Here is a 19,957-nt window from a genome sequence, read left to right on the forward strand (position 1 = left end):
ACAACCGTCTCCAGTACGTGTTGCGTCGTTGTTGACAATATCATATGGAAGCCGACCATAGTAAGAGATGTTGTTTGCGTCTAGCGGGGTCGTGCCTACCTCCAGCGGCTGTCGCGGGCGACCACTCCGCTAATGACTAATCGCCGCGTCATTTTGGTAGCCAGTCGCACTTTCTGTCTGCATCTTGACGCGACGCGACGATTCCACCTAAAATGGCTGAAAATGAAGACAACCAAAAACATCAAACCACCAAAAACGCCAAACACGCACTGGACACGACTTGACGACCGACGATTGAAACGAGTAGCCCACCCACGACGACAACGGTAAACGATACATGACACACGACGCATGACACTTGACTCCTGTTCCTCGCCAACAACGCCGTCTTCTGCGATCTGCCGCCGTCTCATGTCTCGCTCTGCCTGCCGGCGGTCCCGTCCATGGAATCTGCGCCGTTTGCAGGCGTCGTCCTCTGCTGCACCAGCATTCCCGTCGACCTCAGGGTGCGTCTCTAAATTTATCTGGCTCTACGGAGCTGTGTCCCGTGTGTTGGGCCCGCAACGTGCCTTCTAACAACTCCAGACCTCCCTCGCCAAAAAGGTCGAAGAACTCGGCGGCGTCCACAAAAACGATCTGACCCATGAGGTCACCCACCTTATCGTCGGCGACTACAACACTCCCAAATACCGCCATGTCGCCCTCGACCGCCCAGACATCAAGCCCATGTGTGTCGGCTGGGTCGACGCCGTGAGAGATCTCTGGACACGCGACGCCCCCATCGACTTCCCCGCGCTCGAGGCAGCCTGGCAGCTGCGCACGTTTGAAGTCCACGGCGGTCTTCCCGCGGGACCAGACGAAGCCGACGAGGCTGGTGCGGGCGGCAACAACAATGAGGGTGGTGGTGAGCCCGGGGACGCCGCGGCGGCCAAGCGCGGCCGGCTGCTGTGCTCCGTGACGGGCTTTGAAGAAGAAGACAGGCAGGCCGTCATTGCTTTGATCGTCGACAACGGCGGCGTCTACAGCGGCGACTTGACGCGCGCCGTGACACACTTGATTGTCAACAAGCCCGAGGGCAAAAAGTACAACGCGGCGCTGCACTGGAACATCAAGACCGTGGCCATTGAGTGGCTGCACGACAGCGTGGCGCGCGGCATGATCTTGGACGAGTCCAAGTACGATCCACGCCTCCCGGCGAACGAACGGGGCAAAGATGCGTGGGGGCGCAACAACGCCGAGCGGACAGCCTCGATCCTCGGCAAGCGTCTACGCGATGCCGCCGCCCAGGCAGCTGCCGCCGAAAAGCAGAATGGTCAACGAAAACTGCGCAAAACGACAAGCCAGAAGCTCTCCGTGCAGCGGGACGACCTATGGGGTGACATTCTAGGAAAGCCAGCACAGCCATCCCCTGCGGCCGGGCCAGCTCCGCCCCAAGCCGCTGCCACAGAAGCAAGGAAGAGCGCAACGCCAGCTGCTGACTCTTCCAAGCCTACAAATGGCGCCGACATTCGGAAGCCACCACAAAAAGCACCGGCGCCACCTGCCGAGGACGTATCGAACGGGGGTGTGCTCTCCACGTCCATATTTTGTATACACGGCTTCAGCCCAGAGCGGACCAACGTCCTCGCTGGTGCTGTGGCGACCATGGGCGGCGCCATTGCGTCGTCCCTCGCCGAAATGGCAGCAATCGCTTCAAGACGGCCAGATACACCACTCTTCCAGCACGTCATTGTGCCACAGGAGGAGCGGCCGGAGACACATCCAGCCGTGGCCAACGATGTCCTCCTTGTCACAGAATTTTTTATCGAACGGTGCCTGCACAAGAAGCAGTACGCACTCAGTGGAGGGCCGTCCACAACACTGGCGCAAGCGCCGAATCCAGGCACGATCGGCCGTCCATTCGCCGTATTTCCCATCCCGGGCTTCGCCACGCTGTCTATTTGCTCATCGGGCTTCACAGGCGTTGATCTCAACCAGATTGACAAGACTGTCCGGCAGCTCGGCGCAAAGTACGAGGAGCGGTTCACGGCGCAGTGCTCCGTGCTCGTGGTGACGTCACTGCCGGCAGTGCGAAAACAAAAACTCGAGCTCGCACTCTCCTGGAAGGTGCCCGTCGTCGAGGCCAAGTGGCTACAAGCCTGTATCAAGTCGGGGACACTGGTCCCCGTTGGTGACTACCTCTTCCCACAGCTGCGGCAAAATCCAAGCAGCCTCAACGGCCCGGCTGTCCGGCCATCCACGGCGAAGGCACAACCATCCAACCCGGAGCCGACGTTGGCATTCACCGTCCCGACCCTCGTCGTGGCTAGTCCTCGAACGTTGCATTCTGCCGGTGCCCAAGATCAACAAGACGAAGAAGGCGGTCCGAAGAACAACGGAAATGAGACGGACTTGGACCCGACGGCTCCTTATGAAACAGCGCAGTCCCACCAGGAGGAGCCTCTTCTCCCGCCAATCAGCACGACGACGGCTGCCGCTGCGCAGACAACATACAACAAAGACGTCGACCTGCAAACATTGTCTGTGGCTCCATCAGCAGCACAGCAGCCGCTCGTCAATAATCCCTTTCGGTCCGATTCCGATTCGCCGCCTTCTCGGCGACCCGTCGAATTGGCGCAACCTGCATCAGTACCAGCACCGCAGCTGCGACAACAGCAACAGCCGAAACCACGACAGCCACTGAACCGCGTGCACAGCGAGATTGCCGACTCGGCCGCCGGTGACTCGGACGGCTTCATCGATAGCGACGATGGAGGAGGCGTGGGCAGTAGCAAAGTGTCGCCGCTTAAGCAGATGCGACAACAAAGCCTACAACGGCAACAGCAACAGCAACAACAGCAGCCAAAATCAGCAAACACATCTACGACGATGAAGCGAAGCGCAACAGCAAGGACAGCAGCAGCATCCACAAAGGCCGTCCATCGGCCTGTTCTTGGCCGTGTGGCCAGCGACGGCCTCGGCCACCAATACCACCAACCAGCCATTCCCATGGGGATCTCCATTGACGACCTCATCAAAGACACCGGCGGCGCGCCCGCCAAGTCCATCGCCGCTCTCCAGCAGCAGCCGTCCAACCAGCAGCTGCTGCCGTCGCACCAAACCAAACGGGGATCCGGGTTTGGTCGGTCCCACAGCAGCGTGTTGGGCATGTCCGTGCCGGAAAACGACGTGCTGGCGGAGCCGCGCGGGTACGACGGCAGTGCTGTCGCCGGCGTCTCCGACCTGCCGCCGACACAGAACCAAGTGCAGTACCTCGACCCCGAAGCCGAGCGGATGCGGGAGCAGCTGATGCGCAAAATCATGGGCGGTGCGGACCCCCAACCGGCCAACGCGAACACGGGGGAGGCAAGGCCAACGGCATCGGCCGTTGGTCGCAGGGAGGACAATGCTGCACTGCGCGCAGGTACGGCCGAAGAGGCACTGGCCGAGGCGCGGCAAAGCGTGCGACGAAGCAGCCGGCTGCGGTGAAGGAGGCATCGATGGTACAAAACAATGGGAGAATATAAAGCGTACGAGAGTCCAGCGTTGTGATTTTGTGGCATAAGTTCATCAAAGTGGCGTTTCTGCTAAGACACTTGACATTAAAAAGAAGCTATCATAAGTTATCCATTTAATCAAATGTACAAAGAAATTCAAAAAAAAAAATTAACCAAAAAAAGTACACGCTGCACTTATATTGTTTCGTGCTATGTATTATTGGGCATCGTGGCAGAGTCGTCTCCATTTCATAAACCATCATCAGTCATAACAAAGTTAAAAATAAACAAGGCAAAGCGAAATCATGAGCATCATATTTCATAAACCACAGGGGAATTCATAAACAAAAAGGTATTATCCAAATTAAGACGTGACAAGAAAAAAAAAAATCCAAAATAAAGGAGTAACAACAAAATCGAAGAAGACTAAAAATAAAACCATCTGATCGTGACAAATAAATATTTATAATGTAAATATACAAAAAAAAAAAATAAGAAAAAAAAAAATGAAAAGAAGTGTAAGAGGTGACCCTTACAAAAAGCCGGATGCGGCCTCGGTGAGCACCGAGAACAGACTGCCAGCAGCACCACCAATACCGGCAGCATTGAGCGTGTCGCGGAATCGCTTGCGGCCGCCGTCACGGTCACGGCCATCCTTGTCGCTTCGATCACGACTGTTGCGGCCGTCGCGATCCCGAGAGTCTCGAGAGTCGCGGCCATCCCGGTTGCGGGAAGACAAGTCGCGGTAGGAGCGTTGGCTCTGGAGGCGACGAGGGTCACGATCGCGGTCACGGTCACGGTCACGGTCACGGTCACGGTCTCGGTCTCTGTCTCGGTCACGTTCCCGTTCACGTTCGTCTCGGTCGCGCGACCTATTGCGATCACGATCCCGATTGCGGTCGCGATCGTGCGATGAGCTGTCACCTCGGTCACGGCTTCGTTCATCGGGTCGTCGTCGTCGTTGCGAGTCATACTCTTTGTCGCCATCGTCCTTGTCGCGACTTCTTTCTCTGTCACGATCACGTTCCCGGTCGCGCTCTCGGTTTCTATCACGATCCCGATCTCGATCGCGGTCGCGGTCACGGTCACGGTCCAAATCATCACGCCAGCGGCTGCGATCGTCATCATCAGAGCGGGTCCGACTGTGGTCGCGGTGGCGGTGTCTTGACGAGTCGCGGTGACGGTGAGTTGACGAGTCGCGGTGCCGGCTTCGATCGCGGTGCCGGCTCCGGTCGCGGTGCTTGCTGCTGTGACCGTGGCCATGGCCGTGGTGGGTGCCGCTGTGGCTCTTGTCGCGAGACGACGGGCCTGACTCGGTGTCGTCGGGGCCCACCTCAACTAACTTGCCATCCTTGAAGCGCACTTGGTTCGTGTTTTTGTTCTTGAGAATTGATTTGGGTTGCGGCTCGGGCTGCGCATTCGATCCCTCGGGCGTCACACCTCCTGCATTGGCCTCCGTCGTTGGCGGAGACACAATGAACGGGTACGCCGAACCTTTGTCGCCGTCCCTATTCCGACCATCGTTCGCTGACGCTGTTGCATCACGGTCCAGGGGAAACGTGCTGGCCTTGTTGGCATTCGCGTTGGGTGCAGGGCCATTACGCCGATCGTCGCTGTTGCTAACGTCAGGCATGGACTGCATCCGTCGCATCCTTGGCTTCGGATCCACTGCTGGGCCAGCTCCGAATGATGTGCGACGGTCGTCTGGAGGGCTGTTGCGCGGCAGCTGAGCCCGTGCATAGGCCGAGGAGTGTCGAGATCTCCGCGCTTCTGCACTCTGCCGCGCGTATTCGGCAATGGTTTTCTTGTCCAGCATGCCAAGAACCGCAACAAAAGTTGGCCGTGCCTCATAGCGAACGCCGGCCTTTTCAAGAACCTCGGGCGAGACGAGCCGTCGGCTGATTCTTGTCCAAATGGCATCCGGGGGGATGCAATTCCCCTTTGAATCAGGGGCGAGTCCTAGGCTGAGCATGTACTGCGGCTGCTTGGCTTTGGACGTGCCCACTGGCATAACAATACCAAAGGCGGCTGACTGGTCGGCAGCTGCTTCTGGTGCCGAAGTGCTGTATGGGTGATCTGCCGTGGGTACGGAAAGGCCGGCAGGAAGGATAGGCTGATGTGATGACCTTTGAGAAGGGATCTGGATGGGTCTTTGTGACGTCGACGCGGGGCGTCTGAGATGATCTTGTAAAGAATTCTGGCGAATAAGGGCTGCGGCAGTTGGAGAGACCTCATACTTGGCTGACGCCGGATCGAGTGGTTTAAAAGGTGGACGTTGCGAGGCATGGCTGCCATCTTGAAGCAGCTGCGGGTAGAGGTAGGTCACACCCACTCGGGCTGCAAACCTCTCCTGGGCACGCCAGTCAATGGCGAGCAGGTCCCTTGTTGACATGAGGCAAAAGTCTTTGTGGTAGCCATTGTCAGAGTCGGAGTCGGACGAGGAAGGCGGCGTGTAGCCCTCGCCCGAGGAGGGTGAGTGTAGTTGAGGCGGGCTACGGATGGTGTGAGGCATGCTTGCTCTAGCTGCCAGGATGGCGGGAGAGAGTACGAGCAGTCGGTCTCCCGGCAATGTGTCTCTTGAGGACGGCATTGTTCCTTGCGTTCCTTGTGTTTCTTGTGTTTCTTGCGTTGCTTGCGTTGCTTGCGTTGCTTGCGTTGCTTGCGTTGCTTGTGTTGCTTGCTGTCCCTGCTCCTCCTCTTGGTGGGTGGGCGGAGTCGCGGCCGTGGCAGGTCGGTAGGGAATGTAGTCGTATTGGGGCAGGGCTATTAGGCGGTTTTCCTTGACCGAGTGATGGTACTTCTCGTTGCCTTCAAATGGTTGTACAACCTCTTTGGGGCTGCTTTCCTCGATCCTCGGTCGCTGCAAAGGCGTAGAAGGCGACGGGCCAGGGACCATAAGCGACGGGAATGCTTGCACTGTTTCCTGGGCTGGGGGTTGTGATGGGGGGACTTCGTGCCCTTGGATGAGACCCTTGTACTTGAGTTCCTGAATGTACGCTCGTAGGACCTCCTTTATTGACTGTTAGTCACTCATTCTTTAAAAGAGCTGATAATAGAAAAGAAAAGAAAAGAACTGCCGATAAAAGAGATGCACGTACCTGGTTTGCAGAAAGAGCTTCGGTGGAGAATCCTTCGTATATGAGCTCGGTGTAAAACACTTGCCACAGCTCGTCAACAGACGCTGTGCCAAACTGGGAAGACGAGATCAAGTCTTGCTGTGACAGCCGAAGAGCAATAGAGTTGACCCGGTCTTTGATTGTATCGAGGTCTTCGTCGTCTGGGGGCATAGGCGAGATCGATGGCGGCCGAGTCGGAGGTGCGGAGCGTGTTGTTGCTTCTGTGATTGTCTCTGGTGGGTTGCGTAAACTGACGGTGTCGAGAAATGTAATAAATTTCCTTGTTTGGTCTTCTATTTGTCTGCAAGCGAGCGCAATTGTGTTGCTTTCGCGGCTTACGATTTCAGCACCAGGCAATAGTACAGAAGAGGCAGTGGCGAGAGGAGTGGATGCTTTGGCACTCGTATTTGCGGCGACGGCGCTGCCCTCCGTTTCAGCGCCTAAACTGCTTGCACTGTTGTTGTTGGATCCAGAGCCAGGAACGTCCTTGCCAAGGGCAGCGATGACTTCTTTCAGAGTTATGTCACTTTGGTCCAGGAGAGGGAGAAGCTCGCGCGTGGCGTCGACGGAATAAATGGGCGATGACTTATTGAGAAGACTACCCAGATCGCGGGCTTCCGTGCGGAGATCTTTGAGGACAGTGTGCAACGAGCGGCTGGCCACAGCAAGGCCAGCATGGCTTGGCCCAGTGTCGCGTAGGCGGCGATAAAGGAACCTAGCCTGGGCATCTATGGCTTCGATAGCGGCAGCGTTGCTTGCTCTGCCAGCCGTCATGTCCTGGAAATGCGGCTCTGTGTCGGCTTAAGGTTGGTGGCCTTGCTGATAAATGGGCACGTCTTGAGCTTGTGCAGGGCGTATTGGTGGGCGTTTTCTCTCGGGGAATCGGAGAGGTGTCGAACAACAAAGACAGTGCGACGCGAGGCAAGGGGAGGAGGGGGAAAAGAACCGAAGGATGGGATATCAGACCGAACAAAGCTAAACAACAAGGGGGGGGATGGCCTTCACAAGAGGTCAGGACGGACGAAACAGGCAACACAGGTCTCTGCGAATGACACCCGCCAGTATCTCCGTGACAATCGAGAGTCGTGACGTTACACGTGTTGAGTTTTTGGTCCGGGGCCTTGTCCAGATGGGCTAGATGGGCTCGATGGGCTGGATAGGCTCCGGGGCTGTGAAAAGCGTGTGTGCGATCGATATCCCACAACACGAGGAGGAGTCAGGGAGTGTGGCTGTGAAAAGAGGGCCGCTCAAAGGGTCTTTATAACCAGGCTCGCGGCCTCGGGCTGTTTGTTCCAATGAGACGAAAGGATGAGAAATAAGAATGAGCGAGCAAATGAAAGTAGCGAGTACAAAGCAGCAAGGAAATAAAAGTCGAAAAGGGCGATTAATAGTGGGCGGCGACAAACAACATCAAGACTTGGCAACGGAGGGCGGCGATCGTGTCTCGGTTTGGGCATCGGCCAGGGGGGTTCATAGGTATGTCGACGACTTTGCACAAACATGAAAAAGAAATAGACAAGCGAGACGAGGCGAGACAGGACGGGGCGAAAAGGAGCGTGAGACGTGATAGATGGTAAAAACGGACTGGTTGGCCAACGTCAAGATGCGGAAGGTAGTGGTAAGAGAGTCAGAAGCGGAAAACTGTTGCGGATAACGAGAAAAGTCGAATGGGAGACAGGCATACCGAAAGAGTCGAATTCAATACAAGGCGGATGGGAATGTATTGCGCGCCGAACAGCACTTGATCCGTAAAGCAGAAAATAAACGCCAGGCGTCACTGTATGGTCCGCCGGATGATGTGATAATAACAGCGTCGCAAGGAGCGAAACGAAGCGCGTCACTAGCAGAACAGACAGCTGCACGGTGGAGGTGGTTTTGTCGTCACATCCTCCAGAGCCTGCCGTATGATCTCCAAAATTCAAATGAGTCCACTGGAAATAGAGGGCTGCAACTCCGACTGGCTGGGGCCTGATTGCAAGTGCAGAGCATTCCAGCTAATCAAGACCACAGAAACTCGCTTCGAAGCGTGCCTTTGGTCTAGAGAGGGGACCAGAGAACGACTGTAGGATGCATGCGTTTACCCGGCAGGGGTGTGCAAACGTGTGTCGCTGAGGACATACAGAAAGCCTCGGCGGGTAACTGCGAACGAGGGAAGACGAAGACGTAAAATGTGACACTTAAGCCCACCGGCCAGAAGCAGGATCCCAAAGTCCAACGCGTGCCCAACTCTTTTACCCCCACCTGGTCCGGCCCGGTCGCCAACTGCCGCGCTCCTCATTGCAGCGACGCAGACGAGGAACCCTCTTCTCAGGCACCCAAAATCATAGACAGACACAACGAACCGAAGGACCAAAGAGTGTTTTGTGCGAGGTGAGTCTGGTGATCAGACCAGGTGTGAGGCTCTGCACTGTATAGACGCTTGTATGTGATACTCCACAAGGTGGCTTCGAAGAGGACTTGGCCTCTCCGGAGATTGGGAGAGATTCTGGCGTTGTTTCGTAACATTCAAGCCTCTCAGTGACAAAATGGCTTGGTCCTGGCCTATCAGCAACTTTGAGCGCGAAGCGGGGGACATGAACAGGGGTTGGGTATAAGTTTCCTCATGTGCTGCTGTAGTGGACAGTGACGTCTTGCGAGAGTGCAGGCATTTGTGCGTGGGGCGTCCCCCAAGTGAGCAACTTCGTTTCGCTGTTTCAATAGACAGGGCTGCCCAATGAACGCCTGTTTGGTGCAGCGCTTCGGCAGCCTTGACAGAGGCTGATTGGTCATAGACAAGACACCGGATGATCAAAGTGGTGCAAAAGACACTCGAATATTCCTTCTTGCTGCCGGCTGCATAGGAGTTGGTGTGTGCCCCCCCTCCCCCCTCCCTCTTCGCGCTGCGCTGTTAGCTGCATATCGAGGGAGGCCTTGGGCGATATTGGCCATGGGGCTGCAAGTCTCATGGAGGGCAGCAGCCAAGCCACCAACCTTGAAGCCCAACTTCCGCTTGGTTGAGGTTGGAGAACGATTTGCCACTCCAACTCCTCCGCCTCTCTGGCCTTGTTTTGTCCCCTGTCCACCCATGACCCCCCCAATGCCTCGAAGCATACAATACTTCTCGAAGCCAGAAACAGGCTGCGCCACCACGGGTCATTTCAGTTGGCCTGGCGGAGTTCAGTGCGATAGCGGGAGAGGTCGCGGACGCACTCGAAACTGCACGTTCCAAAGGACCAGAACGACCTCGAACGTGCGCTCCAGCCTCACTGCGTCAACCAGTGGTGGCCTCGCCCAGTGCATAATCCACTTCTTCGGACGACCTTGATTTGATGCGCGAGCTTAGCAGCCGATTTTCTGCGAACGGTTCCCACCTGTCAGCTTCATTCTTTGTCCTTCCTTGTCATTATGGGGGCTTGTATTGTGCTGATTCGTTGGGTCAGCCCGCTGCCGCCCGCCAAACTAGGCCATATGTGACGCGCATTTCGGGCTGTGCTTTGCAGCAGAGCTTGTGCTGGGGTCTCCTGTGTCGCTCCTTTGTTCCATTTGACTTCTCTCGGCTTCTAGTCCAGCTCGGGCTCCTCTCGCTCGGTCAGTCGTTTCTATCTGACTCAAACGTTAGCTGGTCCTCGTTTTGGCGGAGACACTTTGGTGGAGCTCATCCGCCCAGTGTACTAACGGCTCGCTTGAATGACTTGCATGTGGGCAACGCGAGGATTTCCCAGGGACGTGCTGCGCCTCGTACCGCCGGGAGACACAAAAGAAATGCGCTTTGGGCCAGAGAGCCGGTCAATCAGAAAGGGGATGGTTCTAGTTGGATGCTGGAAACAACAGTTGGACGAGTATATCTTACATTCCGCACTCTGCAATCAAAACATTGTCTATCCCTGATTGCTGCCCGAACAGGAAGGCGAAGCTGCCTTGTCGTCTACGGCGGGCAGGAGCGATCAAAGGCAGACACCGCGATAGCAAGTGTGATTCGGGGCAAGCAAAATATGCTAAAAACCGCTCGGTAAAGGAAGGCACAGCCGAAGGCAGGCGCGATCAACCACCACACAAGGATGTGACTCGTCTGGCAAGCACGACCCAGACGAACCAGACGAACCAGATGCCATTACAACGACACACGGAAGCCGCAGTGTGAGAAAGAGTCGCTGATGGGTCGTTTGGCAGAACATCATGCAAGACAATAAAACTGTTACACAATGAGAATGGATGTATGCCGAGTGAAAAAACGAGAAAAAACGAGGCTGGCGGATGTGATGCATGGCATCGTAGGCAGCAGCCAAAGCGAGGACCAAAGCGAGGACCAACGCCATGCGAGCAAGCCAACAGGCTTCGTTTTGTGGCACATTGCAGTTCCTGGCCGCGAGCGGGAAGCGGAAACAGGCGTCGTGCATGAATGCAACCGTGATACAGAGGGCCATTTTCGTTTGTGAGGCGAGACATGCGGCCGCTTTTTGGGTCGCTTTCGAACTGACATGTTTGTGTGATTATGCGTCTCCGACGCAGGTGCTTTGAATAGTTTTCAAAATGGAAAGATGTCACACCAAAGTGAAACCGGCGATGAGAAGATATGATTCACGATTTACAATAATTCAAGATGACTCTGCTCATGACTGATGCACATGGCTCCATAAAACTCATTGCAGAAGATAGAGATAAACCTGTCAAAATTACACGCAAAAGAGGTCCAACTTATGTGTCGTGAAGCAAATGCTCTACAGTATCGTTCCCAAGCGTTTTAGATGCAATGCAAAGCCCATTCCTCTGCGTCCTTTGGTTCTAAAAAACAATCCGCTCCAGCGTGTACGCGCCCACCTTCTTGCTCGTCAGGTGGCCGATCTCACGCTTCGTCCGCTTCACAATCTCACCGCCGTACACGACCTTGGTGGCCGTCACGTCCGTATGCCGTGGGAGGCCCGTGGGCGCCCGCAGGCCCAGCGGCAGACCGCTCACGACAGACGCCGCGGCCGGCGCCGCCACCGTCTGGGGGCGCGCCTTGGCCTCGTCGCCCTGGCTGTTCTTGGCCAGGTGCGCCGCCTTCGATGCGATCTTCTCGACGCCCATGCCGTAGCGCACGGCCTCGCCGACGAGGCCACGCAGGTACAGGGCTTCTTGGACGCCCTCGAGCGCCGCGCTGACCTGCCACTTGAGGAGGGCAAAGAAGTCGCCGCCCGCTGCGGCCTCGGACCACGATGGAGCGTCGTCGTTGGATACAGCAGCAACAGCAGCAGCGGAGGCAGCGACTTCCTCGTCGTTGATGAGCCACTCGCCAGGCCGCACCGCGTCAATGCAGCGGCACAGCAGGTCGGCAATCAGGCGGATGCTGTAGTTGAGCGGCGTCGTGTCGGCAGCAGCAGCAGCAGCAGCAGCAGCAGCAGCACCAGCGGCGGCGCCGTTTGTGTCCGTCGTCGTCGACGGCTCGTCCATGTCCATGTACCGCGTCGCCCAGCCCTGGTCCACCATCTGCTTGCGCAGCACCTCAATCAGGGCGCGGATCTCGTCGGTGCGGAAGATGCGGCGCAGGCCCTGCACGGTGGCCATGGCGGGGCAGCTGCCGAGCTTGCCAATGGCAATGTCGAGGGCCAGGTCGCGCGGGTCGTTCTCGACGTGCTGCAAAAAGTACTCGGCCAGGTGCAGCTGCTGGTCGAGCTCGTCCAGCTCCAGCTGCTCAGGCGGCGCTGTCTTGTCGCCGCTGTGCGCGGCGTCCGCCTCGCCTTCGCCCTCCGCTGCTGCATCGCCGTTGCGCAGCAGCGTCCCCTCGAGAAGCTTAGGCTGCTCAGCCGGCTTGTCCACGAGCTCAAGGCTGCGCATCAGCAATAACGTGGCGCTCAGCAGCTCCGTGGCGCCCAGCTTCGTCTCGTACAGCCAGCGCAGCAGCAGGTCCAGGCTGGGGTCGACGTGCGCCAGCACAGCCGGCAGCGACTCGCCCAACAGCTGGTCGTCATCGTCGACCTCCCGCAGAGACTCGCGTAGCGCGGACCGCGTGTTGGCCACGGAGAGGTGGCCCGCATCGACGAGGTAGTTGAGGATGTCGCTGGAGGGCACCTTGCACCGCAGCCGTAGGCGGCCACCGGCCTGCTCTTTGACTGTGAAAATGCGGCTGATGGCGTAGACGACCCAGCGACGGTCGGCGAGCGGGTACTTGGCACGGTGTGTTGAAGAAGATGGCGGTGGAGGGGTGGTCGTGCGTACGTTGGTAGTGTTTCCGGTCGTAAGCCCATTCGTAAGACCGTTTGTTGTGCCATTCGGGAGACCGTTCGTAGCGGCGTTGCCCTCGTCACCATCTTGCGTCTCGTCCATAGCGTCGACAGCAGCCGTGGCTTCGAGGGGCCGTTGCCAGCGCCAGTCGCTAAGAGACTGGATGCCGAGCCTCTCAGCGAGCAAATCGTCGAAGCCCGGGATGTCCTGTTCCGCGAGCAGAGCATCGGCGCTCTTGGCATCCGCGTTGAACTGGGCGAGGTAGCTGGCCGACATGGTGCCGGGAAGGTACTTCTTTGGCAGTGGAGCAGACTCCGCGCTCGTCCTGGCGTCCGCAAGCGACGAACCACGGCCGATTGAGTCGATCAGCAGTCCGTCCGCGCGGCGTTTCTTGCTCCGCGTGCGCGGCGGTTCCAGCTGAACGGCAACGAGGTTCGAGTCCAGCAGAGCGACGGCCAGCTCGAGCTGGGGGAAGAACGAAACGAAAGAGCAGGCACGGCTGCCATTGCTGTCGGACTTGGGTGCCTCGCCCCGGGAGGACTTGACCGATGCCTGGACGTCGAGGGCGGTCGAGGCTTGAAGGGATTTGAACAGGGGGTTGTAGACGGAGAACGAGGTCGGGGTAGCGGCGAGGATGCTCGACTTGGACAGGCGCAGGAAGGAGGTGACGCCGGGGATGGCAATGTTGCTGACAACGCGGGGGACGCTCCGAGTCAGGTCGTACGACAAGATGCTCTCACCCTCCAGAGCAAGCAGAGACCCCGACAGGACATCCAGGCGGTAGGTCGGCTGGCTGAGGACCACGCCGTCTGTAGTCTCACCGGCCGTAGGGGTGGGGAGGCGGATGTAATGGGCCTGCAGGAGGACGTCACGTTCCGAGTCGGCAGACAGAATGTGCAGGTAACGAGCGGCACCATTCCCGACCTGGCCGCCAGTCACAGTCGTAATCACAAACACAATGTCCGGGTTGAAGCCGCCCTCGGCGTCGATCGTCTGAGAGAAAATGCCGGACAAATAATCGCCCAATCCCAGGCCCTTGACGACATCAGAAGCGAGGCCCATCTGCACAAACTCGACAAGTACGTTCGAGCCACGTGGCACAGGGTCCTGCGACAGCGAAGCAACCGAGGCCTTGTACTTCTCCTTGAGCGTCTCACCGTCGAAACAGGTCACCTGGCCGTCGCTGTAAACGGCCAGCAGATCCACCACCACAGACGACGCGGGCGCGTCTGCCTTTTTCTCGGGCAGAGACAGAGTGTGTAGAGCGACGATGTCACCTGTGCGGCCCAGGCTCGCCGTCACAGACTCGGACGCCGTGGCACCGGCTGCCTCGACGGTATCCTTGAACAATGATAGTTTCCGTGCCGGCTCGCGGGTCGCAATGTATGTGTAGCGAGCCACGGTGGCGTCTCTGCTGGACGATGAACGCAGGCGGATGGAGCAGGGGGCGCAGGAGAACTTGGCTTGCGGAGGAATGGGGTAGGACGTGATGAGACGAGACGATGCGATCTGTAGCCAAAGAACAAAGTCAGCCAAATGCAAAAGTCAACAACAGCAGTCGGAAGGCCAAAACGGCAAAAGGGCACAAACATCGTAGATATTTGCAGACTCGCCGTCGATGCCGACCACCACCTCGGCCCGTCTGCGCTTCTTGACGCCTGGCCGCTGGCCGTAGACCTCGCCGACGACGCTCTTCCCGTCGACCTGGGCCAGTGATCGTGGGAGGCTGGCGAGCACATAGGGTTTTTGGATGTGGAAATTGGACGTCATCTTTGCTGCGTGAGGCCGAAAAACACAACGCTGAAATTGGAAGGACGATCAGAGGACGGTCAAAACACTGAGACTGCCAGTTATGCGGTCTAGGAGTGTATTGTGTGTTTGTCTGGTCGTCCGTCCGGATGCTGCGAAGGTGAAGAAACTGGCGCGGTGAAAAGCTTCAAATTGGCGGCAGAAAAAAAAGTTAGGTCTATAAAAAAAGTTGCAAGTCGTTAGCGGCCCGCAAAAGTCGGCGTCGCTAGCGTTCAATTGGACAGTGTTCACAACTAAAGTCACTGTAAAAATAGCACTGTGTTTTCCAGAGCACGTGCCTGCGCCTACTTGGACCCACTGTATCTTAGGGATATACGCGCTTTCCACGCTCCGCCATTCGCGCCTTCTCTCAACGCGTCTTGCTGCTAAATAGGTTGAGAACGGGAAACTACGTCCCACTACAACTGCCACCTGAGAGCAAGACCAGGACAAAACTTCCAGAGCAAAGACTTTCGGACGGAAGCAAGACAACACATCAACCAACACGCATTCAGAGTCCACCGGTTATTCGTCAGCATAGAATCAACATCAATACAAATACTCTACGACTTTCCCACAGTGTGCATGAAGTACAACTGACAGCACAGTCGATACGCCGATGCAGAAACCAGTATCATAACCGATCCATTGGAAGGAAGCAGCTGGTAGGGAGTCGTGACCGACGGCGAGGTATGCATTGCTTGGTTTCCTGCCTCAGTGTCATGCCGGGCGGGCGAGACACTCCTTGAGCAGCTGTAGGAGCTCGGCTAACCACTTACCCGGTGTCTAGATCTATGTCGTCTGCCGCTGTTGCCATCATGGCCAGCGAGCCGCCGGGCGGCGGCCAGCAAAAGAAGCTGCATCCGCTCTTCGCGCCGTCAAAGCCGAGCCGAAACGACAATAAGGGAGGCAGTACGGCGGGAAGCCAAGGCATGTCCTTGCAAGCAGAACCTCAGCAGGCTTTTCAACAGCAGACTCTCGCATTGCAGCCAAACCCGGGACAAGCTGTCCCTCTTCCGACCTCGCAGATGCATCCTCCGGAGCCGTCTTTTCTCTCAGCAGCTTATATCCCCGTCTCACTGCCTCCGATGCCTGCCACAGTCCCGCATGTAACGCCCGCACTTGCACCGAATGTTGAGGCGGCACCTGTACCGGCACCTGCACTTGCAGAACCATCCGCGCCAGTCCCAATGAACGCATTCCAAAAACTGCAGCAGCCAAAACGGAAGCCAGAAGCCAGCTTGGCTGACGAACGCTCCGAGTCCATCCCACCAGCCGCCGAGCCGAAGCGCCGTGGCAGGCCACCCAAGAATCGAAGGTCATCGCCCCCGGCTCAAAATATAGCGAGCCTAGCACCGGTCGTGCCGGACACCAGCTCGCCGTCTCCTCTCATACTCGGACTCGATAACGGCGACACAGTGGTCGGGGGACTTACTGACAGCTCTGGCCTGCCGAGCACTGCCCAGTCAAGTACGGCCGCCAGCACACCCGCGATAGAGGCGAGCAACAGCACGGCCCCGGCAGAACAGCCAAAACGTCTGTTACAGTTCAACCCGAAAACAGGAACTATCGGCTCTCCGCCAAAGCCCAAGGAAACGTTTGTCACCAAGCCTGGCAGGCCAAAGAAGAAGTCAGGCGGCTCGAGCGCCATCCCAACACCACTTATCGTCCCTTACCCATCGCAGGATCCGGAGTCCCGGGCGCGTATCAGCAACATGATCGCCTCCATCTTAAATGACGAACACAGATTGTTTCCCTTGCGACCATCTGCTGCAGGATCTGCAAAAACCAAAGAGGGAACAAAACCTGCTAAATCTACCGCTGGTGCAGCTGCCAAACAACAACCCGCCGCCACTCCCGCGACGCCAAAGCCGGTAACCAACACCTCTTCGAAGAACACCCACCCATTCTTTACAGGCGGTGTCGCAAAGGTTTCCGCTGCAAAAGATGGCACCTCATACACTCCTACCACATCCAAGTCTTCTGCTGGCGGAAGCTCCATGAACTACTATACCTCGACGCCTTGCTCGCCTAAGCGGCGTGGCCCCCAGTCGTCGTCTGGGTTTAGGATGCCCCAGTTTGGCGCCAAGAATGGCATGCTGCGGGTGCCGGGGGCTTGCCACCCAGCTTGGCCGTGGAAAGGAGCCGTTCACGTCCACCCCGAAGGAGATACTGACCCTCTAACGGCTCGCACTGCCATGCCTGGCTCTCCCTCAACGTTTCTCCCTCACAAGAAGCGAAAAGGCTACGCCGTTACGATCGGCAAGGGAGAGTCCATCCTAGAACAACAGTTGCAAAGCTTAGGTGTCGATCTGGTCATCCAAGATATCCGTAACGCCAACTCAGACGAGTTTACTCCTGCCCCGCCGGAGCTTCGCCTCCCCCAGAAGCACATTGAGAGCGGCCCGAAGCTGCAGGCTCGCATCACGCCGCAACTGCGCACAAACCATCCAGGCCTCGAATCTCTTTTCGCTTCGATCGCCACGACGTTGTCTGCATTCGACCAACACCACTGCGAATCTTTGAGCTGGGCCCAGAAATACGCTCCGTCCTGCGCCGTTGAAGTCTTGCAGTCTGGCCCGGAACCAATCATTCTCAAGAACTGGCTGGAGGCTCTCAAAGTCGTTTCTGTCGATACGGGGTCGGCAGAGCCCGTAGAATCGAAGGCAGCAGCCGCAGCCGCAGCAAAAGGACGGACGAAGCGGAGGAAACAGAAGAACAAGCTTGACGGCTTCATTGTCTCAAGTGACGATGAAGACGACAACGGCGAGACGTCTGACAACGAGGCCGACTGGTCGCCCAGCGGCCGTTACGGCCTCCTGAAGAAGACAGTCGTCCGTGCGGGTAACCTGCTTGACAAAGCTGGCCGTGCGGGTGCTAGGCTCACCAACGCCATTGTCATCAGCGGGCCCCACGGGAGCGGAAAGTCAGCAGCAGTCTATGCTGTCGCCAAAGAGCTGGGATTTGAGGTCTTCGAGATCAATGCAAGCAGCCGTCGGAACGGCAAAGATGTAACTGACCGCATCGGCGACATGACCAGAAACCATCTCGTCCAGCACAAAAACAAGAAGCTGTTCAAAGCGACCGCGTCGGCTGAGCCCATCGATCTCGTGGATGATTATGAGCCGGATCTGGAGGATGCCGATGGCGATCCGGACCCGGACTTTCCCATGGCCGAAGTCGAGATGGCCCCGGCCGCCCCTAACAAGAAGCAGCCGACTATGAGTTCGTTCTTCAAGCCGCAACAGCCACCATCTACGACCACGAGCACAACGAAGAGGACAGACCAGACGACCGCCGAAGGCAAACCGAGCCAAAAACAGTCACTGATTCTTCTCGAGGAGGCAGACCTGCTGTACGAGGAAGACAAGCAGTTTTGGGCCACGGTTATGAACCTCATCGTGCAATCAAAGCGGCCATTTGTCATTACCTGCAATGACGAGACGCTGATCCCGCTGCACAATCTGCGACTGCACGCCATTCTCCGGTTCACACCTCCGCCCGCTGACGCAGCCATCGACCGTCTCATCATGATTGCTGCCTGTGAGGGTCACTCCATTCAGCGCAAGGCCGTGCAGTCTCTTTACGAAGTGCGCAATCGCGACTTCCGGGCCTCGCTCACCGACCTCCAGTTTTGGTGCCAGATCAGTGTCGGAGATAGGCGCGGTGGCTTCGACTGGTTCTACCAGCGGTGGCCGGAAGGCATCGACCGCGACGATGACCAGCACATCAAGCGGGTTGTTAGCGAAAATACGTACCAGGAGGGTATGGGATGGCTGAATAACGACTCGGTGGCCGGCTCGGCCAATGCCAGCACGAACGCACCAGCTTCGTACCGCGGTCAAGTCGAGGAGACCTTGGTAAAGCAAGCCTGGAACGACTGGCGGCTCGATGTGGGCGACTGGCAGGACTCTCTCGCGCTTTCGTCTTGGGCGGCAAGTCAGTTGTCTTCTGATCACCGCAGTCACAGGCAGGAGCTGCTCGAAGCGTACGAAAAATTTTCCGATGCCATGAGCGATGCCGACCTCGTGTCGTCCATGGTGTTTGCAACAGGGGACAGACTGCCATTAGACGCGACGCAGCCCGAACTGCCGCACAAGGCGCACGAAGACTACATCTTAGGCCAGCAGCTGCTTGAACGGACAACCCCTGCCCACGAGCTTGATGAACTGCGCCTGCCCATGGCTACGGCCGTGCGCTGTATTGCGAAGGGTATCCTGCGTGATGGTACAGCGACAACGGACGTTGACAACAAGAACAATACTGACGCACGCGGCTGTCTGCACAACCTCGACGAACCGGCCGTCATGTCCGCCATCCGCAAGGAGCATGCTGAACCACAAGGACGAGTTGCCAGCGACATGCCGTCAGTCAGACGGATCGACTTTTCACTGGCGTTCGATCCGATTGCTGTAGCCAGTAGCGCATCCAGCGGCGGCTTTTACTCCGGTTTTTACGCGCCGACGCCGACAACTTCGACATCGTCGTCCCATCTTGAGCCGTCTGTCTTTGATCGCAACTTGGAGCCCATAGCGGTGGACGTTGCTCCCTTTGTGCGTGGCATCGTTGCTTACGAAAGCCGCCTGCAAAAGCAACGCCAGAAGCTGAGTTCGTTCCTCTCCGAAGCGGCCGGTCCCAACACGCCTGCGGCGTCTTCGGGCACTGCAGGAGCCAGCACGTCGGATAGTGATGCGACGGGCAGCGAGGCAGCTGCAGCTGCAGCCGCAGCCGCGGCTGCTCGCCGTCGGCCGGCCAAGCGAATGCGTACAACCCGCACGGCCATGTCCGCGCTGGAAGGCGGCTCGCGGAGTGCCGTCCGCAAAGAGCGCTGGTTCGACGGTGCCGAGATCAATCCTGTTCTTGTCATGCAGACAGCCGGCAACGAATGGGCTGGTGTGGTCGAAGCAGTCTTGGCGGAACTCGGCAAAGAGGCAGCCGAAGCTGATGCAAGAGACGCGGCAGCGTTAGCCGCAGCGCCGCCGCCGCCGCCTCTGGTCCCAGCACTGGATACGGTTGTGGAGGGTTTGGTCAGCATCGCGCCGTTTCCATTGGTCGACCAGGCAAGGCCAGAAGGACAGCAGAGCGTCCCGGGAAGCGAGACTGGACCGGCCCGTACCAACCGGCGCCACGATTTGATTGTTTCGTCACCAGGAGGGCCAGAAAATACCGATGCAGACTCCTAGTACAGGCCACCTGCACAAAAGCATAACATCCATAACGGCATTTTTAGCATTTGCATGTATTGGCTTGGACCAGCGAATATTCACAAGAGGGATGAAAAATATGATGAAAAAAGAATAATTTCAGAGAACAACGCCTATGAGATAGATGTGCTGTAAAATGGCAAAAAGTAGGGGTATCTAACAACCGCATCCCACCATCGTCCTCGTGGCCTTC

The 19,957-nt window shown here is 57.4% G+C and overlaps 4 protein-coding genes across 4 annotated transcripts; 2 read left to right on the top strand and 2 right to left on the bottom strand.

Annotated features, from left to right (window-relative positions):
- Positions 1–443: 443 nt before the first annotated feature.
- SPSK_05903 (DNA replication regulator DPB11) lies at positions 444–3,468 on the top strand (the record flags this gene model as incomplete). Its single annotated transcript, XM_016732612.1, has 2 exons — positions 444–506; positions 586–3,468. 2 exons carry the CDS (start codon positions 444–446, stop codon positions 3,466–3,468), a joined length of 2,946 nt encoding a protein of 981 aa, XP_016591923.1.
- A 540-nt stretch (positions 3,469–4,008) lies between these two features.
- On the bottom strand, positions 4,009–7,366 carry SPSK_05869 (uncharacterized protein; the record flags this gene model as incomplete). The annotated part of the gene is made up of 2 exons (XM_016732578.1): positions 4,009–6,495; positions 6,575–7,366. The coding sequence occupies 2 exons, from the start codon at positions 7,364–7,366 to the stop codon at positions 4,009–4,011; spliced, it is 3,279 nt and encodes a 1,092-aa protein (XP_016591924.1).
- A 3,987-nt stretch (positions 7,367–11,353) lies between these two features.
- On the bottom strand, positions 11,354–14,542 carry SPSK_05888 (uncharacterized protein; the record flags this gene model as incomplete). Its single annotated transcript, XM_016732597.1, has 2 exons — positions 11,354–14,281; positions 14,363–14,542. The coding sequence occupies 2 exons, from the start codon at positions 14,540–14,542 to the stop codon at positions 11,354–11,356; spliced, it is 3,108 nt and encodes a 1,035-aa protein (XP_016591925.1).
- Positions 14,543–15,378: 836 nt separating this feature from the next.
- Positions 15,379–19,743, top strand: SPSK_05827 (hmg-i/hmg-y, DNA-binding protein; the record flags this gene model as incomplete). Its single annotated transcript, XM_016732537.1, has 1 exon — positions 15,379–19,743. One exon carries the CDS (start codon positions 15,379–15,381, stop codon positions 19,741–19,743), a length of 4,365 nt encoding a protein of 1,454 aa, XP_016591926.1.
- Positions 19,744–19,957: the final 214 nt, after the last annotated feature.

This window comes from Sporothrix schenckii (genome assembly GCF_000961545.1).
Source record: "Sporothrix schenckii 1099-18 chromosome Unknown Cont38, whole genome shotgun sequence".
Classification (NCBI taxonomy): domain Eukaryota; kingdom Fungi; phylum Ascomycota; class Sordariomycetes; order Ophiostomatales; family Ophiostomataceae; genus Sporothrix; species Sporothrix schenckii.